General features: G+C 42.7%; 1 protein-coding gene and 1 non-coding gene across 2 annotated transcripts in view; both read left to right on the top strand.

The window, feature by feature from the left end:
• Positions 1-21567, top strand: part of SLC26A5 (solute carrier family 26 member 5) — a 47517-nt gene that overhangs the window by 9853 nt on the left and 16097 nt on the right. The window contains exons 3-10 of the mRNA XM_004602123.2: positions 1633-1772; positions 6024-6134; positions 7156-7322; positions 7777-7941; positions 11970-12122; positions 14190-14272; positions 18793-18940; positions 21293-21406. Coding sequence (XP_004602180.2) covers positions 1633-1772; positions 6024-6134; positions 7156-7322; positions 7777-7941; positions 11970-12122; positions 14190-14272; positions 18793-18940; positions 21293-21406 — 1081 coding nt within the window. The remainder of the gene's footprint in view (positions 1-1632; positions 1773-6023; positions 6135-7155; positions 7323-7776; positions 7942-11969; positions 12123-14189; positions 14273-18792; positions 18941-21292; positions 21407-21567) is intronic.
• Positions 11368-11502, top strand: LOC129401489 (small nucleolar RNA SNORA75). The gene has a single exon (XR_008628380.1). It is a non-coding gene; the product is annotated as a small nucleolar RNA SNORA75 (small nucleolar RNA).

The raw sequence follows: 21567 nt of genomic DNA, 5'->3' as shown, positions 1-21567 counted from the left end.
TGATCCTCAGCAGAGGTTTAAAACCTGTGCAGTGCACTGGGGGTGGAGGAGCAGAGAGATAGGACAGTGGGGAGGGCACTTGCCAACCTGGTTTCAATCCCTGGCACCTCATATGGTCCCCCGAGTACCTCCAGGAGTGATCCCTGAGTGCACAGCCAAGAATAAGCCCTGAGCACCACCAGGTGTAACCCACAAAGCATAAAAGAATTAAATGTTAGCTAGACCTATTGTAATAATTTCTTAATATATGCAAATTAAACTTTTTGTTTATCTAAACATATACAATGATGTAAGATAATTATTTCCCAATAAAACTGGAAAATGTTAGAAATTCCATACTATATGAGTCACTAAACCATATATTTTGATATAAAGATTCATAATTTCATTATATATATGTATATATATATATATACATACACACCATATATAAGGGGCTACAGCCAGCTGTGTTTGGGGCTTTAAGGTCCTAATTCTGTTGTCAAGCATTATTCCTGGCAGTGCTCAAGAGATCATAAGTTGTGCTAGGGCTCAAATGTGGACAAGCCACATGCAAGGCAGATGCCCTATTCACTGTGCTATCTCTCCAGCCCCTCATATGTTTCTAACAAAAACGTGAAAATCTAGGGCCAGAGAGATAGCTCAACAGACTAAGCTCCTGCTTTGTGCGTAGGAGTCAGGGTTAGATCCTGGCACCACCTGAGCCCTCAGCACCACCAGGAGTGATGCCTAAACTCAGAGCAAGAAATAAGCCCTGAACACAGCTGCCTGTGGACCCAAAACAAACAGATAAAAAAAGTTCATTTATTAAAATAGTAAGCGCCTGGGGCCTGAGCAAAAGTACAGTAGATAGGGCATTTGCTTTATGCAGCCAACACAGGTTTGATCTCTGAGATCCCATATGATCCTTCAAGCCAACCAGAAGTGATTCCTGAGTGCAGAACCATGAGTGACCTCTGAGTACAACCAGGTGTGGCCCCAAAACTTAAATATATATATATATATATATATCTTATATATATATTTAAGTTTTATATATATATGATATATGTAATAGTGAGGTCCAGGGATAGCTCAGTGGAAGAAAGAGCATATGTCACGTTTGTGAGGCCCTGGTTTCTATTCTAGCACTGAAATATGCCCTCTGTCATGGAACTACATCCCTAGCACCAAAACAATGGAATAAAATAATAGGGTATTGCAACTATTTTGAGATTAAAATCTTTTTTCTTGGTCAGTTGTAGATCATTATTATGGATCTGGTTCAGATGTTGCATTAAAAATAAAATGGCAAGGGCCAAAGAGGATTAAGGCACTTGACTTCCACGCAGCCAGTCTCAGTTTGGCCCCCAGCACCACATGGTTCTCTAGTACCACTGGGAGGTACTCTTGAGCACAGAGCTTGAAGGAGCCCCCAAGCACTGTCAGGTGTGGCTCCAGTATCCCCCAACAAGAGAAAAAAACTGCAAGAAGTAGCTCTACTAGTCTCTGATCTCCACAGAGATGAAAAACGCATCCTCAAGAACAGTTATAATTTTTTTCTTATTGCTCTAAGATATGAGGTGGGAAATAATGCTCTAGTGTGAATGTTTTAAAGTGTTTCTCTTTTGATCTCCTTCTTTGTTCTCCCAGATGTACTCCTAAGAAAGTAAGAAATATCATTTATATGTTCCTGCCCATAACCAAGTGGTTACCAGCCTACAAGTTCAAGGAGTATGTGTTAGGGGACTTGGTCTCAGGCATAAGCACAGGGGTCCTTCAGCTTCCTCAAGGTCAGTGGATTGTATTTATTCCTTTTCTTTCCTGTTATCCTCTCCTCAAATAGTTGCTTGATCTTTAATCCCTTTCATTTCATCGTCATTGCAAATTCAGGTGTCACCAGATCATTTTAGTATATTTTCCCTGTCTAAAAGAACTCTTCAGAAACATTTAGCCCTTTCAAAGTCCAGAGATGTTAGTATAATATGGAAATATGATTAGGCAGACCAGTACTGTCTGGACATTGCCTCCCCTCTTGCTAAGTTAATCAGTCACTCAATGAACATGTTGTTGGGGCGCATTATTAGTAGGTTCTGACTTATAAGTCCACATTCTGATCACAATTGCCATAGTGTGCTGAATTTCTCTGCATCTGTGTGATTGTATGTGAACTATAAGAACTGAAGAAAATACTTGTTGATTCACACATGTTGATCCAGCATCTACCCAGCTCTCCTCATCCTCAGGGAACTAAATGTCCAACCAGGGAGAGAGCCATGAAGCAAACCGAAGCACATACAAACATGAGTTATGGATGGTGTTAGACACTGCAGGGAGTGCAGAGTCCTTGGAGCGAGGGGTATGTGTTGGGAGCAGGGGGAGCTGATTGAAATAGTTTAGTCACAGAAACCTCCTCACGGACATGAGAGTTGAGCTGCAACCTGAAGGAGAAATAGCTGGTGGGTAAAGAAGGAGAGATAGGTAAAGAAGGTAAAGAAGGCTGGGAGATAGACAGGAGTCATGGCTCATGCCTAGCATGCACCAAAAACGGATTCAATCTTTACATCATGTGGTCCCCAGAGCATTTCCAGGTGCATCCCTGGAGGCCACCAGTGCCACCAGGGTAACTAAGGTATCCCTGCCTCTGCAGGGCCCAAGCAGCATCGTATCCGTGGGCCCTCGTTTTGAACCGTAGTCCAGCTGGCTGCAAATCAACTGTAGAGACCCCAGAACTCTTGGACATCACTTGTGAGCCCCTTTTCCAAATAAAAGGAGAAGGAATGCTTTTCTGGTGGCAGAAAGCATGCACCTGAGGGTACTTAATGGGCAAATAATTGGGTGCTGGAAGTTTTAGTTTGGAAAGTTCTCAGAAAGACAGAGTACCCAGGTTAGGTATGGGTTGGGGTGCAGAATCAGGTACATACACACACAGAGATGTACACACACAGTTTCACTGGGAGAACAATAAAACTTTTTATTTGGGGATTCCTTATAGAGGCTTCTGAGACTGGGCTAAGAGAAGGATTTGATTGGCAGAGGTTTCAATTAGTGGTAACAACTATTATGTGTAGGCAAAAGTAACATTGGCTTAAAGAACTTCCAGGCTAGCTAGCAAAAATCTAGACTCTTTTCAATTTCCCAGAAATTAATTGGCAAATAATTTAAATGTTTTAAATTACTTCTCTTAATGGTCATTTTTCTGAATTTCTCTTCTCCAAGTGTCCAAATTGACAGATCTATTCAATAAAGGCCTGGAACTAGGTTTATACATCAAGGATAGAGAAAGAGAATTTCAAAGGCAGAGGTAGTATGCTTTGTACGATGAACTCATCACAATGTTATAATATGTTGGTTTTGTTATGTTAAAACATCATCACTTTATGAGTCTATTACAGAAAGTATAAGTTTTTATGAGAGGTATAAAGAAGAAAACACTGATTAGGAGTTTTGTGGAGAGATGGAATTTGACAGACACATTATGAGTCAGTCTCCTGTGCTAAGTGGACAAAAATATGAAAGTTAGAAAATGTAACAATAACTTCTTTTTTAAAAAAAGCCAAACCCAGGGCAGGGGTATGAACAGAGACCCCTGCCCTGCACTAGGTCACAGAGCAAACTGACACTGCGCCATGTGGGATTAGCTGCAGACCCAGCTGAGGTGACCCCTCAGCAAGTATGTCCAGACACCCCGCAGGATTGTGCCTCCTTGGATTTTCACTAAAGTCCCATAAAGTCCCACAAATTCACTTTTGACCTGTTCCTCTTCCTATTATGAACTAAGGTGGTGGCTATAAAAATGAGAAGAATGGGGGCTGGAGAGATAGTTCAGCTGACAGGGCACTTGTCTGCACATAGCTGACCCAGGTTTGATCCTCTGCATCACATTTGGTTCCCCAGAGCCCACCAGGAGTAAGCACTGAGTATTGACTGGTACAGCCCCCAAAAAACAATACATAAATTAATTTTTTTTAAAAAAATGGGGTGAGTAAGGGGAATAGTTCAAAGAGCTGGAGCACAAGCTTTGCTTGTAAGAGACCTAGCTTTGATTCCTTGGCACCACATGGGCCCTGGAGGAGAGCTGGGAGTGATGCCTGAGTGGGTGTGTCATAAACAAACAAAAAGAAACAGGCCAGAGGTATAGACTCAGTGCTAGAACACAGGCCTTTCACATGTGAGATCCTGATTTTGATTCCTGGAGCAACACATAAACACACAAACACACACACACATAAGTATGTGTGCATACATGCTCTATATAATAAAGTCAACTAGACTGGTTGTTGGGTAAAGCTTGGGGATGGGGATGTGTTTCAAAGGGCTGGTGAATTATATGTGGAGATACTGAGGAAATGGAATAATCAGATTTTCAGATTTTTGATCCAAACACTTGAGAGATAGAAATACCAATTCAGACTGAGATCAACTACCAAGAACCTGGCAGAATACGTGAAAAATAACTTAAAACAGTTTACACCTTAGAAAATGAGAGTGTCAGAAGGAAATACAAGATCCCAAATCTTTTTAGGAGAAAAAAAAATCATTCTGAAGCAGAATGCCAGACCTGCTGCAAAACTGTGCATGATTGACACCCAGACTCTCTCTTCAAACCATCCCTTCAACAAGACATGGAAGTCAACAGAGAGATTTATATGGAAGTTTAGGATGAGAAATTTCAGAGTTTAGCATCACTTCCACTGAAAGTCAAGTGAGGAGGAACAGAAGAGAAACTGCTCTGCTCTGAGTGCTGGACATAGTCCGCTGGAGTTTGTGGGGGCTGGTGCCTGGTGTTTGCAAGAGGCAAACACTGAAACTACAGGTCTCAGGTGGTATTTTGCTAGCAGCTTCAGAATGAGAGGAGAGCTCTCCTGTACACATGCTCTGTGGATTTAAAGTTCTTACAATGATGGCCCGGAATGGTAGGGCACTTGCCTTGCATGTAGCCAACCCAGGTTCGATTCCTAGCATTCCATACGGCCCCTGAGTAACACCAGGAGTGATTCCTGAGTGCAAAGCCAGGAGTAACCCCTGAGCATGGTTGGATATGGCCCAAGCCAAAATAAGTAGATAAAAGTTCTTGTGGTGAAGATGGCATGCTTTCCTCTGAGCTCCCTTGAGTGCAAACAGTCTTGGCTCATTTCAAAGGATCCCGCTCAAGAAGACCTCTATAGGTCAGAGGACTAGTATGAGGGGGCGGGGGGTAAGGTACTTGCCTTGCTGGCGGCTCACACAGGTTCAATCCCTGGCACCCCACACAATTTCACAAACACTGCCAGGAGTGATCCCTGAGCATAGAGCCAGGGCCAAGCCCTGAACAAAATTAGATGTGGCCCACAACCAAACCAAAAGGGAAAAAACTTAGAAAAGACCTTCACAGGATGGGCATATACCAACAGGGAGGACTAGAAGCAGATACAAACTCCGGGAGCCTGTAAAGGCTGCTTTCAGGGGCCAGAGAGATAGTACAATGGGTAGAGTGTTTGTCTTGCATGCCCCTGACCTGGATTCCCTCCCCAGCACCCCCTCTGGCCTCCTGAGCCCACCAGGAGTGATCCCTGGGCATAGTTGGTATAACCAAAAAAAAAATACAACTCAAAAACCGGGGTGGGGTGGTGGCTGCTTTCAGAGGGAGGAATATTCACTACATTGGCTACAAAAAGGCACAATGGGACTTCCTTATGGAAATGGGGTTCAGAAATCCCGTAAACACACCCCCTGGGAAAAATGGCCAGCACTTGTGCATCAACATCAGATAACAACTGCACCAATCTACTAAGACTTTCTGCCCTTATCTAAATTGTGGAAGAATCAAGCAGGCAGAAATCCAGCCCTGGCAAAGAGGAGATAACAAGGAAATCTGACTCAGCTTGGACACCCTGAAGACAAATCCTAGGTTGCCTGTAGGATTAGGGTGGAAGGGCAAGCGGATTAAGACAAATCAGCTTAAATGAAGATAGTTTTCACTTGTTCATCAGAGATAAAGAACAAGGAAACTATAAGCCTGTATTCTAATGTCTGTGTTTTCTGTTTGGTTTTTAATCCTGCAGGTTTAGCCTTTGCAATGTTGGCAGCTGTGCCTCCAGTGTTTGGGCTGTATTCATCATTTTACCCTGTTATCATGTACTGCTTTTTTGGAACCTCCAGACACATATCCATTGGTAAAGGTTTATATTTGGTACTTTAGCACCTTGAATTTCAAAGCTTTACAAGGGTCCAGAGACATAGCATGACTTTTATTAGGATATCATCTTAAATCTGTTATTGCATAGCAGTAGATGTCATTTATTTTATGCTCTCCCCTCCCTCCTCCCTGCAACTCCAAAATTTCTAAATCTAATAGTTTTCTTAAAATTTGGGGATAATGAGAAACAATTTTCTTTTCAAAAAAGAGCAACTGTTGAAATCTGCAAGACAGGTGCCTTTTTGTGTGTAACAAAGTTTGCTTGTATCTGGTCTTTCTTTTTGTTTCCTGAGTGGGGCTGCAAGTTTCTAATTACTGTGCTTAGGCTGCATTTTCGTCCTAATTCAGCCATGGGAGCTGAATTGCACATGGTTTGTTTTTATTTAGTATCAGATTTATCTGGGCTTATTAATCTTGTTGGTATTGAGCGAGGCTACCTTCTAACACATAATAGTATTTCAGGTATCCATTGCTTAACAACTGCCCTTAAAAATAGCAGCTTAAAACAGACATTTCATTTTCTCTCAAAGTTCCTATGCATTGGGATTTGGATGATTCTGGCTCAGAATCTCAGGCAGTTGAGAATCTAGTTGCTAGATTAGCTAAAAAGTTGACTATATCTCCCACCGCTTCTGCGATCACCCATGATCCCAGGAAGTCTCCATTTAGTTCTCCCACACCACATGGCTACTCTAACTCTAGAAGTTGCTGCCTTTTTGTCAGACAGCCATCTTGGCACCAAACTACACAGACTCAAGAAGAGAGCACTAGACTACTCATGAACAGGGAAATGGCAAGAACACTAGGGGAATGGGATATCATGGTAGTCATTTTGGTAGATTACAGTCTGCACATACACAGTTCACACTCAATCCAGGAGCCCAATGCAGAAGAGTTGCAGCAGAACTTCAGGTCAGTGATGATGTACTGACCACAGCATACTGAACGCATCACATACCCTGAAAATAGTCCCCTTGTTGAGAGCTTCATTCTTTCAGGTCCCTTCGCTGTGATTAGCCTAATGATTGGTGGCGTGGCTGTTCGATTAGTACCAGATGACATAGTCATCCCAGGAGGTGTGAATGCCACCAATGGTACAGAAGCAAGAGATGCCTTGAGAGTGAAAGTCGCCATGTCTGTGACGCTGCTTTCAGGAATCATTCAGGTAAAACTCACAGATGCGGAAATGGGCTCTATGGTTCATTCATGGGCTGGTCAATGACATGGCAGGCAGGCTCAGCCAGCAAAAATGCAAATCTTAAGGGCCATAGCATGTGGGAATATCAGTTCAACAACTTGCTTTACATAAATGAATGCGTAATTAGGAAGAAGCAAATATCGTGGGGCCGGAGCAATACTACAGTGAGTAGGGTACTTGCCTTGCATGCAACTGACCTGGGTTCAATCCCAGGCACTCTATACAGTTTCCCCTGAGCCACGCCAGGAGTAATACCTAAGCAGAGAGCTGGGAGTAAGCCCTGAACAACTTCTCAGCAGCTGCAGGAGCCAGTGTATAGAGTTAGAGAAGAATCCAAAGAGTATTTGAGTATGTTTTCTGTTGGTTATAACTTCCTGATCTATCATGTGATTGATTTGTTTCTTTGTCATTAAAAAAATAGTTTTGCCTAGGTGTCTGCAGGTTTGGGTTTGTGGCCATTTATCTCACAGAGCCCCTGGTCCGTGGCTTCACCACCGCAGCAGCCGTCCACGTCTTCACTTCCATGTTAAAGTACCTGTTTGGGGTCAAAACAAAGCGATACAGTGGGATCTTCTCGGTGGTGTATGTGAGTACCGACTTCCAGCTTTCCTTTGGATTTCGCCTCAGTTCTCCTCTTATCTCTTTAAATTTCAAAGCATGTTTTCCTCTTCCCCACACATTTCAATAAGGTGGGGAAGGATTCAGTTATTTCAAGGATTTACTGAGAAGACTGCTTCAATGGAAATTAAACCTTAAAAGTCCCATTTTATTGGCAGGTGAGACTATACCTGTTGAGGAATTTTTTGTTAGGTCTTCATTTAATGATGACACCTTCATCTTCATTAAAGAGAATCGCTTTTTCTTATGATCTTTTGGTGACCAAGCGAATCACTTCAAAGCATCATGGGAGTCATTGCTCTCTCAAAAACTGCTGATTAGAGCAGGCAAAAATAACTATGAAGCATTTGTACCTTTAATTTTTTTGCTCTTTTGAACTATGCTGTCATCCTGGTATAGTTAATAGCTGAGCTGAAATGAACCAGGGTTAACTGCCACCAACTGCAAACTGCTGTTTCTTCCAGCCCCATAGCACTAGCCAAGGTACATATGAAATATTCAGCTTGGGGGGGAAAAAAGGAATATGAGGATTTGGCCCAATGGTATTGTGCATGTCTTGTATATATGAGATTTGGATTAGATCCCAGGAACCACATAAGAAAAAGATTTAACTAACACAATTAAGCTGTTCAATAGAACAAAATATAAAGATAAGCTTGCAATTCAGAAAACAATTATTTGCAAACACATAGGGAAAAGTTCTAATAACTGGTCAATGGGAAGAAATTGATCATATGAGACTTGCAAATTCTAAAACAAATCAGTATTTTTATGCAATGCAATATAATTAGAAATTATTAACTAATATACTTTAATATTCCCCTCTATGTATTTGGACCAGAAACCACACTTATACATAGTTCATACATAGCTGAAATTATTAAGTAATTAAGAATGAGTGGCAGTTAAAATGCTCCATATCAGAACTTCTGAAGAGGGCTGGAGGGATAGTACAGTGAGTAGAGTGCTTACCTTGAACATAGCTAACCCAGGTTTGATTCCAGTATCTCCTATCACTCCCAGTCCCCTGAGATCCACCAGGAGTGATCCCTGAGTACAGAACCAGGAGTAAGCCCTGAGCACCACCAGGTGGGCACAAAAACAAAAATAAACAAAACTTTTGAGGACCTGGCATGTGACTTGATTGAAAAAGACCTGAGTTGTCCCCTGGCATGAAATAGCTTTGCCTCCCTTCCCCACAGGGCACTACTCCATATGATCCCTGTTAAAAACAATAACCAGGACCAAAGCAATAGTACAGAGGGTAGGGTACTCGCCTTGCACATGGCAGACGCAGTGTGGATCATTAGCATTCCCCAAGCCCACCAGGAATGATCCCTGATTGCAGAGCCAGGAGTAAGCCCTGAGCACAGCTGGTATGTCCAAAAAAAAACTGAAAACAGAAACAACAACAACAAAATACCTTTTGAGATGTTACTGCAGTTATTCTTGGAAATTTTTATCACTTTTGTAGGTGTTTATGTACTAAATACAATGTGAAGCACAGAAAAGATGACAGATCTGGCCCTTTAACACTTGGAACTTACAGTCTAGTAGGAAGGGAGATAGTAAATCATAAATCACATAATTATGTGTTTCATTACAAAATGTGTCTAAGTGCTATGAAGAAAAGGTAGAGGTTGCTATGCTAGTTAAACAGGGAGGGACTGGGGAGATAGTACAGGGGCCTCGGCATTTGCTTTGCATATAGTCAATCACAGTTTGATCCTTGGCACTGCAGTGTCCCCCAAGCACCACCAGGGATCACTCTGTTTTGAGCACAGAGCCAAAAATAGCTCTCAGCATTGCCTGGTGTGGCCCCCTAAAGGAAAGTTGAACGAACAGGGAGATCTTTCTATAAACAGTCTTTGAGAAAGTGATATTTCATTGAATTGTTGACTGATTAGAGTGGAATCAAACTGTAGAAACATTACCTACATTAAAATTGGCAATATACTTTCCTTGAGATGAGGGATCACCTTCCAAGAAGTACTCAGAGGACCCAAGGATCATTCCCAGAGCGGCACTCAGTCCACTGGGCAGGGCCGTTCAATGCTAGGACCCTGCAGAGCAATGTTATTTCAACCCAATGCTGCGGTGGTCACCAGGGCTACACTTAGGGGCCGCCAGGGCTGTGCTCAACAGTGCTCAGGAGCCTTGCAGTGTTATAGATACAACATGGGTCCTTGAACATGCAAAACACACACTCCTGACCCCTCAGCAATCTCCCGGTCCTGCACTTTAAAAATGTTTCTTTTTATAAAAAAGAAAGGGGGTTGGGGTGGGGAGAGGACTTTGGATCACATCTGGCAGTGCTCTGGCTGCACTCAGGAATCACTCTTAGCTGTGCTCAGGGGACCATATGAGATGCCAAGAATTAATCCAGGTTAGCCACATGTAAAGTAAATGCCCTACTTATTGTACTATTGCTCTAGCCCTGCAACTCTAGCATTTCTTGAAATGCCTTGTCATAATTAACTAGAACAGACACACATCTACATATTCTTTAGTCATTGGTGGACAGGAAATGGGCTCAGGCTTTCTTAAGATTCTGATGAGCACCGCTGTGCAGGTAGTACCAGACTCAGCACACATATACTCACAAATAAAGCAGTTTTCTTTCTTTTACATTAAAAAAAAAGTTATCAAAGAACCATGATATAACAAAGTCATTGATAGTTGATATTTATACATATAATATTCTACCACCTGTGTCAACTTCCCTCCACCAGTGTTCCCAAGCTCCCTCCCCCATAACCCCAGCCTACCACCTTGACCAGTTTGGTACATTTTAAAGTTTGGTTGCTGTAGTTTGGAACTCATGTTTTCAGTGTTGTTGACTCTGTGGTTTGGACATCAAGCAACTTTCTCCTCTAATTCTCCAGGATTTCTTTCCAAATGTCAGCATTTTCTTACCATCAAAACATACCTCATCTTCTCTCATCTGCTATCAGTTTCTCCTTCCTGCAACTCCCCAAAACTTTTCTTTATATCTACCTATGTTTCAGGTATATTCATTCCATTCCTAATGACCAAGACTCAGCTTAAAGTCCTCCTTCTGAGTTTTATTAACACAACTTAGGAGGTATTAACTTATCAAAAAAACACTGTGAGGGGGCTGGAGCGAGAGCACAGTGGGTAGGGCATTTGCCTTGCACATGGCCAACCCGGGTTCGATTCCCAGCATCCCTGAGCATGGTCAGGAGTAATTCCTGAGTACAGAGCCAGGAGTAGCCTTTGTGCATCGCCGGGTATGACCCAAAAAACAACAACAAAAAAAAAAACACTGTGAGACTATAAAGTTGTGTGACTTGAGTTAAATTGCCTTCTATTTGGAGGAAGCCATTAAGAAAAAAATTTCATCTGGAGAACTTTCAACTAAAAATGTCCAAGAGTCTTCTCATTGAGGTCCTCTCTGTCCACTAGTGGCAGCTTATGGATTCTCATGGGAAGAAGAGACAATTTACAGAGATAGCATGCACTTGCCTTCTCTCTTAGGAGGCATATTTTGCTATTTTGTGAGACCTGGGGAAAAATAAAAATAAATATAAATGTCCAACAAAGGGATGGTAGAGTAATCTGGTGCTCTGCAGTGCCTGTCCTTCCCAGGCTCTTTCATGATAGAACATTGACAAACACCTTTGCTGGTTTCTTCGTGTTTGTGATTTCTGTGCTCTTAAATGCAGTATTTAAAAAAAAGCAAAGCCCATATGGACCAGTGAAAGAAGGAAAAGAAAGGGATTTGTGGAGGGCGAGCAACTTCCTAAAGCAGAGAAGACAAGTGCTGTAGGATAAGTAACCAACACAGACATTCGCAGCTAAGAGTGTAGTATATGTGTGTTTAAAAAAAAAACTAACTAAAAAGCTATATAATATACTTGAGAAAACCAGTGATCCTCTTTGCTATTGTTCTCTGTCATCTGTGCAATGCAGGTAATTCCTTTCCTTAAAGCGTTATTGAAAAAAAATTAAACACCGGTTTTCACTGTGTTACAGAGTACAGTTGCTGTGTTGCAGAATGTTAAAAACCTCAACGTGTGTTCCCTAGGCGTCGGGCTGATGGTTTTTGGTTTGCTGTTGGGTGGCAAGGAGTTTAATGAGAGATTTAAAGAGAAATTGCCAGCACCCATTCCTTTAGAGTTCTTTGCGGTAAGTCACCTTGCGCCCAGCTCTGCCCAGCTCTCTCTGTGAGAGGGGTTCAACAGGGGTGATGGGGGAACAGGGAGTGAAATCGAGTCTTTTTTACAAATGCATTGACCAGAAAGAAGAAATGTGAAATTATAAGTTTAAATCATTTTTAAAATATAGGTAAAGACATACTGAGGGAAAAGACAGTTCAATTAGAGAAGGGATTACCAAGTAAATGGTGCTAGGAGGATCTCCTCGGGATGGGAGACGCACCCTGAAAGCAGACTATAGACTGAACATGATGGCCACTTAATACCTCTATTGGAAACCACAACACCCCAAAGGAGAGAGAGAGAGAGTAAAAGGGAATGCCCTGCCACAGAAGTGGGGTGGGAGGGGGGGAAACGGGGTGGGGGTGGTGGGAGGGATGCTGGGACCATTGGTGGTGGAAGATGGGCACTGGTGGAGGGATGGATACTTGACCATTGTATGGCTGAAATGTAAGCACGAAAGTCTGTAAGTCTGTAACTTTACCTCACGGTGATTCACTAATTAAAAAAAATTAACTTTGTGCAGAGCCACAATTTGAGGGATTATCATTCCTACAGGTCGCAAGCAAATTATAGCTTCTTATTTTTCAGTATGCTAATTTTTAAGTTTCTGGACCTGGAAAATGTCAATCCAGTAATTATTTTATCTGTGCAGAGGTGGGGCTGGAGTGATAGCACAGTGGGTAGGACGTTTGCCTTGCAGGCGGCCAACCTGAGTTCAATTCCCAGCATCCCATATGGTCCCCCAAGCACTGCCAGAAGTAATTCCTGAGTGCATGATCCAGGAGTAATCCCTGTGCATCGCTGGGTGTGACCCAAAAAGCAAAAATAAATAAAAATTAAGAATAATAATAAATAGGGGCTGGAGCAATAGCACAGCGGGTAGGGCGTTTGCCTTGCACGAGGCCAACCCGGGTTCAATTCCCAGCATCCCATATGGTCCCCTGAGCACCGCCAGGGGTGATTCCTGAATGCAGAGCCAGGACTAACCCCTGTGCATCGCTGGGTGTGACCCAAAAAGAAAAAAAATAATAATAATAAATAAATAAACATTTGTGCAGAGGATTAGATAATGGGGTAAGGGAAGCTAATTAAACCTGGCATTCAAAATGTTAAAAAAATATATATGCATATACGTGAAGATAACCAACAAAAAATATTAATTATTTTTGCATGATGGGATAGTGAAAGATTTTTCTTCCTCAAAAATCTTATTGCCAGGCCAGGAAACTGGTACAGTGGCAAGGCACTTTGACTTGCACACAGCTGACCTGGGTTAGATCCCCAGCACCATGTCTGGTTCCCTGAGTCCCAGCAGGAGTGATCCCTGAGAGCAGAGCCAGGAATAACCCCTGAGCAGACATATATGACCCCCCAAAAACAACAATAACAACAAAATTTTATTGTCAAGCCTAGAGATGGGACAGGCGGTAAAGACGTTTGCCTGGTTTGAATCTCGCACTGTACTGTGAACCCAAGTTCAAATCCCAGCATCGTATGTTGTCCCCTGAGCACTGCCAGGGATCGCTCTTGAGCAAAAAACCAGGAATAGCCCCTGTGCACCCCAAATCAAAAACAAAATAAGAGAAAGAATTATATGCCCAGAGTGAGTAGAATATATGTGTGGTATGCACGAGGCCTCAGGTTCAATTCCCAACACCTCATTGTCCCCCAAACACCTTTTTGGTATGACTCTGCTGGCCCCTAAGCACTACTCGGCTGAAATTTAACATTATGTTTTGTATGTTTTTAGTTTTGGCACCACAACTATCTGTGCTCAGGGCTTACTCCTGGCTCTATGCTCAGGGATCACTCCTGCTGGGGCTCAGGGGGTCAGATGGGGTGCAAGGACTCAACCCTGGGTAGGCTGAGTGCATGGCAAATGATCTGCCCACTGCACTCTCTCTCGTCCTCAGATTGAATTTTAAATGAGAGTGCGACTTGGCTTAGCTGACAGATAATTGACTTCAGCTTAGCTGAAACTCAAATTTGTGACACTCAAATGTTCAACTCTAAAGTATATTTGTGTCTGTTTTAGGTGGTAATGGGAACTGGCATTTCAGCTGGGTTTAATTTGAAAGAATCGTACAATGTGGATGTCGTTGGAACTCTTCCTCTGGGGTAGGAAATAGTTTTATATCAGTTAAAGAATGATGTGAATAATCATGGATCTATTAGTATTTCTAATTTCTGTCCAAGAATTCTTGTCATGGAAAGTAGTCTTTTTCTCCCTTACATATCAAATAACTGACAATTTAGGGTTTTTTTCTTATCAGGTGTGGGCTTTTATTGCGGTAAAAGAGCAACAGTTACATTGATCATTGCAAACATTTTAAGTGTATAGTTCAGTAGTAGACTGAAGCAATAGCACAGCAGGTAGGGCGTTTGCCTTGAACGCGGCCGACCCGGGTTTGATTCCTCCGTCCCTCTTGGAGAGCCTGGCAAGTTACCGAGAGTATCCTGCCCACAAGGCAGAGTCTGTCAAACTACCTGTGGTGTATTCGATATGTCAAAAACAGTAGCAACAAGTCTCACAATGGAGACTTTACTGGTGCCCGCTCGAGCAAATCGATAAACAATGGGATGACAGTGCTACAGTGCAGTGCTACAGTTCAGTAGTGTTGTATTATATCCACATCGTTGTAAAATAGGTTTAAAGAAATGTTATCTTCTACTCTACATGATTCTTCACTGCCCACTCTTCCCAACTGATGTAAACCACTGTCACTTTGTGTCTCTGACAAATCTAAATACCTCTATCCACTGGAATCATATCCCATGTTTTGGGAGTTTTGTGTGTCTGTGACTGGCATATTTCACTGAGTATAACTTCAAGGTTGATCCATATTGCTGTATGTGGTGGGATTTCTTTCCTTTTTAAAACTGAATAAAAATCCCCCTTATGCCTATACCGTATTTGTTTATCCATTGTTCTATTCGTAGTCATTGAGGTTGGTTTCCCCATTAAGTTGTAACTAGTTCTACTATGAATATGCATGATGGGGACCTTGCTTGAATTTCTTTTTGGATAAATACTCAGAAATTGAATTGCCATATCACGATGTGGTCCCATTTTTAATTGTTTGAGGAAATTTCAGGTTGTCTTCACGGTGGTTGTACCATTTTGCAATCCCACCAATGGTGGCTATGTGGGTTATTTTTCATTGTTTCCATGTGGAATTTTGTTTGATTTATTTTCTGTTGCTTGGTTATTACTGTTTTTTTTGTTGTTTCTTTGTTTTTTGCTTTTAATATCTTGGGTTGCATAAAAATTATGAGCCAGGGCTGGAGCAATAGCACAGCGGGTAGGGTGTTTGCCTTGCACGCGGCCGGCCCAGGTTCGATTCTCAGCATCCCATATGGTCCCCTGAGCACCGCCAGGAATAATTCCTGAGTGCAGAGCCAGGAGTAGCCCCTGTGCATCACCAGGTGTGATCCCCCCCCAAAAAAAGCAAAAAAAAAAATATGAGCCAAAGACCCGAATCTTTTTTGTACTGGTTATGTGGTAGCCTGGTGTCTTTTCAAAACTTTAGTAACCTCCCCATCAGGTAAGCACAATAACCAATACCTGTTTCCAAAGTGACTATAAGATCTGCAGGGGACAATGCAGTCCGTGTGCATCAGTGTATGCAGTGAGTGTTCAGGGCAGGTGAATGGACAGTTCTGTAGTTCATTATTTCAATGAGTTTTCTAGTTTCAAACCATATATACTTCATTTATTTTATCCAACTGCACAGTGCTAAATTATTTTTATTAATCTCTTTATACTTGAAGGCGCAGAGTGACTACAATCCTTACCTAACCTCTCTGATGCTTTTTGGCAGTCATATTCTCTCTCTCTCTCTCTTCTCCCTTCCCCTCTTCCTCTCCTTCTCCCTCTCCCTCTCCCTTTTTCTCTCTCCCTTTCTCTCCTCCCCACCCACCCCACCAATTTTGGACATTGACAGAACCTAGAATATTCCATCAGGCTTGCCTCTGGTCCCAGCTAAGAATCTTCAGAGAATTGGAGGATAGGAGAATCTTTAATCCAGAGATCACCCCACGGAGCAAGTTTTGAAGGAGTAAGCCTGCACTCTATTTTAAAACAGTTAATTGCTAGCAAGCATGTTACTTACCTGGGTTCAATGGAAATGAATAGTACAACTTTTCTGGGTGGACTTACAATGTATAAAAATATTTTCATCCCTGGGCTGGAGAGATAGCACAGCAGGTAGGGCGTTTGCCTTGCACTTGGCTGACCCGGGTTCAAATCCCAGCATCCCATATGGTCCCCTGAGCACCGCCAGGGGTAATTCCTGAGTGCAGAGCCAGGAGTAACCCCTGTGCATCGCCAGGTATGACCCAAAAAGCAAAAAAAAAAAAATATTTTCATCCCTGTCATTTGGATTAGTGCTCACAGTAGCACTTATGTCTATTGAGTGCCTTCGCATGTGACAGGAGCACAGAGATTAAAAAGAAGAGCAAACATGCAAGCAGAAATCAATTTGTTCTCAGGGAGTGTATGTTCTGTGAGTGAGGCAAACAATAAACCAATTTTAAAAAACACCAAGAAGATCTATGAAGAAAAGAGAAACCAGGTAAGGGATAGGAGAGGCTGGGGTTGTTTTAAGCACGTTATCAGAGAAGGTGACATTTGAGAGATGTGAATAGGGTTTAGTGACGCTCTGTGAGTCCCAGCTTGGACCCAGCACTCAGTCTCCTGATAACCCAGTTGTGTTCCATTACCTCACCCTCAGGTCTCTAACACAATCAGTCCCATGGTAAACACGCCTCTCATGCATCTAACAGACAGCCCTGTTCAGTAGCACTGTAGCACTGTAGTCCCGTTGTTCATCGATTTGCTCAAAAGGGCACCAGTAGAGTCTCCATTGTGAGACTTGTTGTTACTGTTTTTGGCATATAAGATATGCCACAGGTAGTTTTCCGGGCTCAGACATGTGGGAGGGATACTCTCGGTAGCTTGTCAGACTCTCCGAGAGGGACGAAAGAATCGAAGCTGTGTTGGCCGCGTGCAAAGCAAATGCCCTACCCTGTGCTATTGCACCAGCCCCGCCTGTTCAGTAACTAATTACAAATAGGTTGACAAAATGGAAAACACTTATACCACGCATCATATATTGCTGTTTTGTGATGTGGGAGAGCTGAACGTTCTGCTGTTAATAAGAATGCTTTGCCTGGGGCCTGGAGCAATAGTACAGTGGGTAGGGCATTTGCCTTTCAAGCAGCTGACCCGGGTTTGATCCCCAGCATCCCATATGGTGGTCCTCCAAGCACCTCCAGGAGTAATTCCTGAGTGCAGAGCAAGGAGTAACCCCTGTGCATTGCCGGGTGTAATCCAAAAAGGAAAACAAAAGGGAAAATTTAAAAAGAATGCTTATGCTTTTTCTTTCTGACTATCCAGAATAATTCTCCTTTTGGAATTTTTCCCAAACAGAAAATAAATAATGCCTCTAGGTATCCCTTGAGTAACACTGTTTCCCCTCTCTCTGCAACATGATGAACTGCTCCCACAGTTCCTTTGAAGAGCATCCAGGCCATTGCCCACAAGCCTCCAGTTTAGGGTGGACTCAACTAGGGCAGATCTGCTGCTCCCATTGGCTGCTACACAGCCATCTCAAGGTGTGAGGGAAGCCTAGGGGGGCTGCACTCCTCTCTGGCATCTCAGCTGGAGGACTGGAATCATTTTCTACTCAGTGTCTCTCTACAGAGTAGCTCAGGGTAGCAAGAAAGAGAAGCAGGGCTTCCAAGGATATGAAGGCAAGCATTTCTGCTTCCACATTCTTTGGATTAAGACAAATCAGAAAAATCAATTCAGCAAATCAGATTGAGCAAAAGGGGAAGCATGCTACCTCTAGATGAGAAGATCAGTAGCAAGTGTGGGAGGAACTGTTGGTGAGCATATTTAAAACAGACATCTCACGTGCACAGCACACAAAACACACACACACACACACTCACTCACACGTGTCCAGAAAGTAGAGTTGGCCTAGATATCTCAGTCGTGGTGATAGATCCTGTTCTTTGGTTTGCTTTCCTTAATTCATTCCAAACTATATCATTGACTCATTCATACTCCTCAACCCAAACCTGCTTCTAGACCATTCCTTCATGTTAATGCTTATGCAGCAAAGAGCAAAGGAAAGAGAATAAATGTTATAGTCATATCCCCTTGCTTTTACTTTCTGGGGTCTCTGGGGGTAGATTGCTTGATATCTGCAAGCACCTGTTTTTACACCTATCTAGTAATGGCACCTGCCTATTTGTGTTGCTGTGTGGACAAATGGGATAACAATGCAAAGTCTGTGTCACATATTAGCTTCCCTTCCTCTCCTCCCTTTCCTTACCCTAGAATTTAAACCACTCCTTTACTTACCTATGCACTCCGGGGTGCCATGAACAATATGAGATTACTCCTTCCCTACATAGAAGGGTATGTGATCTCTGCCCATCGCCTGTGCAAGTAAAAAATGGTGCTTTGGGCTGAGAGCTGGGAAGAAACTGTGTCAGGCAGGGTTTGCCTTCTTGACAAGCCAAAACAAACAAGTGGGCAAGGGTTGACCTCTAGCCTGCAGTTGATGTCCATCCAGCTGTGTAACTTTATCACAGTGGTCACTCAGATTAAAGTCCATTTGATCTTTCAGATTACTGCCTCCAGCCAACCCGGATACCAGCCTGTTCCACCTTGTGTATGTGGATGCCATTGCCATAGCCATCGTTGGATTTTCAGTGACCATCTCTATGGCCAAGACCTTGGCCAATAAACACGGTTACCAGGTCGATGGCAACCAGGTACAAACTATCAGTTTCAGCAGTCCCGTGTTTATGATCTATGTGCATGGGGTCATCAGGCATCCTGAGCTTCAGAGTTATTCTTTTATCCTTCCTTCCTTCCTTCCTTCCTTCCTTCCTTCCTTCCTTCCTTCCTTCCTTCCTTCCTTCCTTCCTTCCTTCTTTCTTTCTTTCTTTCTTCTCTTCCTTCCTTCTTTCTTCTCTTTCTTCCTTTCTTCTCTTCTTTCTTTCTTTCTTTCTTTCTTTCTTTCTCTTTCTTTCTTCTCTTCCTTCCTTCTTTCTTCTCTTCCTTCTTTCTTTCTTTCTTTCTTTCTTTCTTTCTTTCTTTCTTTCTTTCTTTCTCTTTCTTTCTTCTCTTCCTTCCTTCTTTCTTCTCTTTCTTCCTTTCTTCTCTTCCTTCCTTCCTTCCTTCCTTCCTTTCTTTCTTTCTTTCTTTCTTTCTTTCTTTCTTTCTTTCTTTCTTTCTTTCTTTCTTTCTTCTCTTTCTTCCTTCCTTCTCTTTCTTCCTTCCTTCTCTTCCTTCCTTTCTTTCTTTCTTCTCTTCCTTCCTTCCTTCCTTCCTTCCTTCCTTCCTTCCTTCCTTCCTTCTTTCTTCTCTTTCTTCCTTTCTTCTCTTTCTTCCTTCTCTTCCTTCCTTCCTTTTTCTTTCTTCCTTCCTTTCTTTGTTTCTTTCTTTCTTTCTTCCTTCCTTCCTTCCTTCCTTCCTTCCTTCCTTCCTTCCTTCCTTCCTTCCTTCCTTTCTTTCTTCCTTCCTTTCTTTCTTTCTTTCTTTCTTTCTTTCTTTCTTTCTTTCTTTCTTTCTTTCTTTCTTTCTTTCTTTCTTTCTTTCTTTCTTTCTTTCTTTCTTTCTTTCTTTCTTTCTTTCCCACTCACTCCTGGCAGTGTTCAGGGTGTATTCCTGTCTCTGCACGGCTGGCAGCATTTGGGGCACCATATGTGGTGCTGTAGATGAAACCCGGGTTGACAGTGTACAAAGCAAGCATCCCACCCACTGTACTAGCTCCCAGCCACCCCAGAGTCCTTCTTCACCTCCTGCGAAGGGGCCTCACTAGAGAAACAAAATGTCCAATCTGAGACTGACTGATTTGGAAATCAGTCAAGTGCCTCTAGACAAGTCACCCCCACGTTGAATACTTGCAGTCTGGGAATAAAGTATTCCTCCAGAACTACTTTTGCTCCCTAAGAGATCTTCCCTTTTCTTGTTAAACTTTGACAATATTCTTCCATCAAACACCACAGTGCCATAATATTTTCTTTTTTTTGTTGTTGTTGGTGATGTTTTGGAGCCACACCAGCAATGCTCAGGGGTTACTCCTGACTCTGTACTATGGAATTATTGCTGGTGATGCTCAGGGAACCATATGGGATGGAACCCAGGCCTGCCTCGGTTCTGCCTTTGCAAGGCAAACAACCTCCCAGATGAGGCATTTAATCAGCAATAATATTGATGTATTGTGTTTATTTTCACCGGTTGTATTGTTTTAGGGAACCATTTTTTAAGGTGCCTTATAAGTGGGATTGGGTAGCCAGTGCTCCTCCTGGATTCTTAGCAGACTTGGCTGGTGTTTCAAAGAAGAGGTCTGAGGCTAATCAGACCCTAAGGTGTCAGGGACTATCCAGGCCACTCCCATGGAGTTTGGGGACCTCCAAGGCTGCATGAGACAATGTTCAGGGAACTACACAGTGCTAGGGATTGAACCAGAGTCAGCCACACCCAGAGCATGTGCCTTAACACCTGTGTTGTCTCTCCCACTCCCCTACAGTATGTGATAAAAAGGTGTCACATTCAGACCAGATTCCAGGGTCCCATTCAGACCCAAATTAGCTCTGAGAGCTGGAGTCCTTCATTGTTCCAGACAGACACTGACATATCCAAGTTGATGGGCAAAGCATTGCAAACACACCAACAGTCCTATTCAGAAATCATTTCATCCTCAATTGGAATATTTTCAGGGCTGTAGAGTATGAGGGTTAAAGTGCTTGCTTTGAATGGAATCAAACCAAGTTCTACCCCCTGAACTGCTGGAAGTGACCCCCTCCTGACTACAGAGTCAGGAGTAACCCCTGAGTACCACTGAGTGTACCTACAGCCTTACCCCATCCCCCCACAAAAAAATCCCCTTTTGCTGCAGCTTTTGTAAAGCATTGTTTGTGCAGAGTGTGTTTGGGAAGGAGGGGATAAGGTGGTGAGTGTAATAACTGCTGTTTCAATGTCTGAACAAAATGTTTATATCTGAAAAGAGAATGAGGAGACAGGCTTGACCGCTGAAACTGTGTATTGAATGGGTTGATATGATTTTCTTCCTGAAGAATGATTGAATCCCTTTTATGTTTTCTTTCCCCCATGTAAAGGAACTCATTGCCCTAGGACTGTGCAATTCTATTGGTTCCCTCTTCCAGACGTTTTCAATTTCGTGCTCCTTGTCGAGAAGCCTTGTTCAGGAAGGAACTGGAGGGAAAACACAGGTGTGTATGCCACAGGCCCTGAAGGACTGATCATTTGCTTATGATCTGAACCCTTCCCACTCCAAAAAAAATTTTTTAATTTAAAAAAAGCTTCTTAACCTATGGAGAGCTGTGTACAAAATCAGAGAAAGGCATTAGTGGGAGACAGGAACCCTATAAGG

Source organism: Sorex araneus, chromosome 1 (assembly GCF_027595985.1).
Source record: "Sorex araneus isolate mSorAra2 chromosome 1, mSorAra2.pri, whole genome shotgun sequence".
NCBI lineage: Eukaryota > Metazoa > Chordata > Mammalia > Eulipotyphla > Soricidae > Sorex > Sorex araneus.
This window is presented reverse-complemented; position numbering and strand designations above follow the sequence as displayed.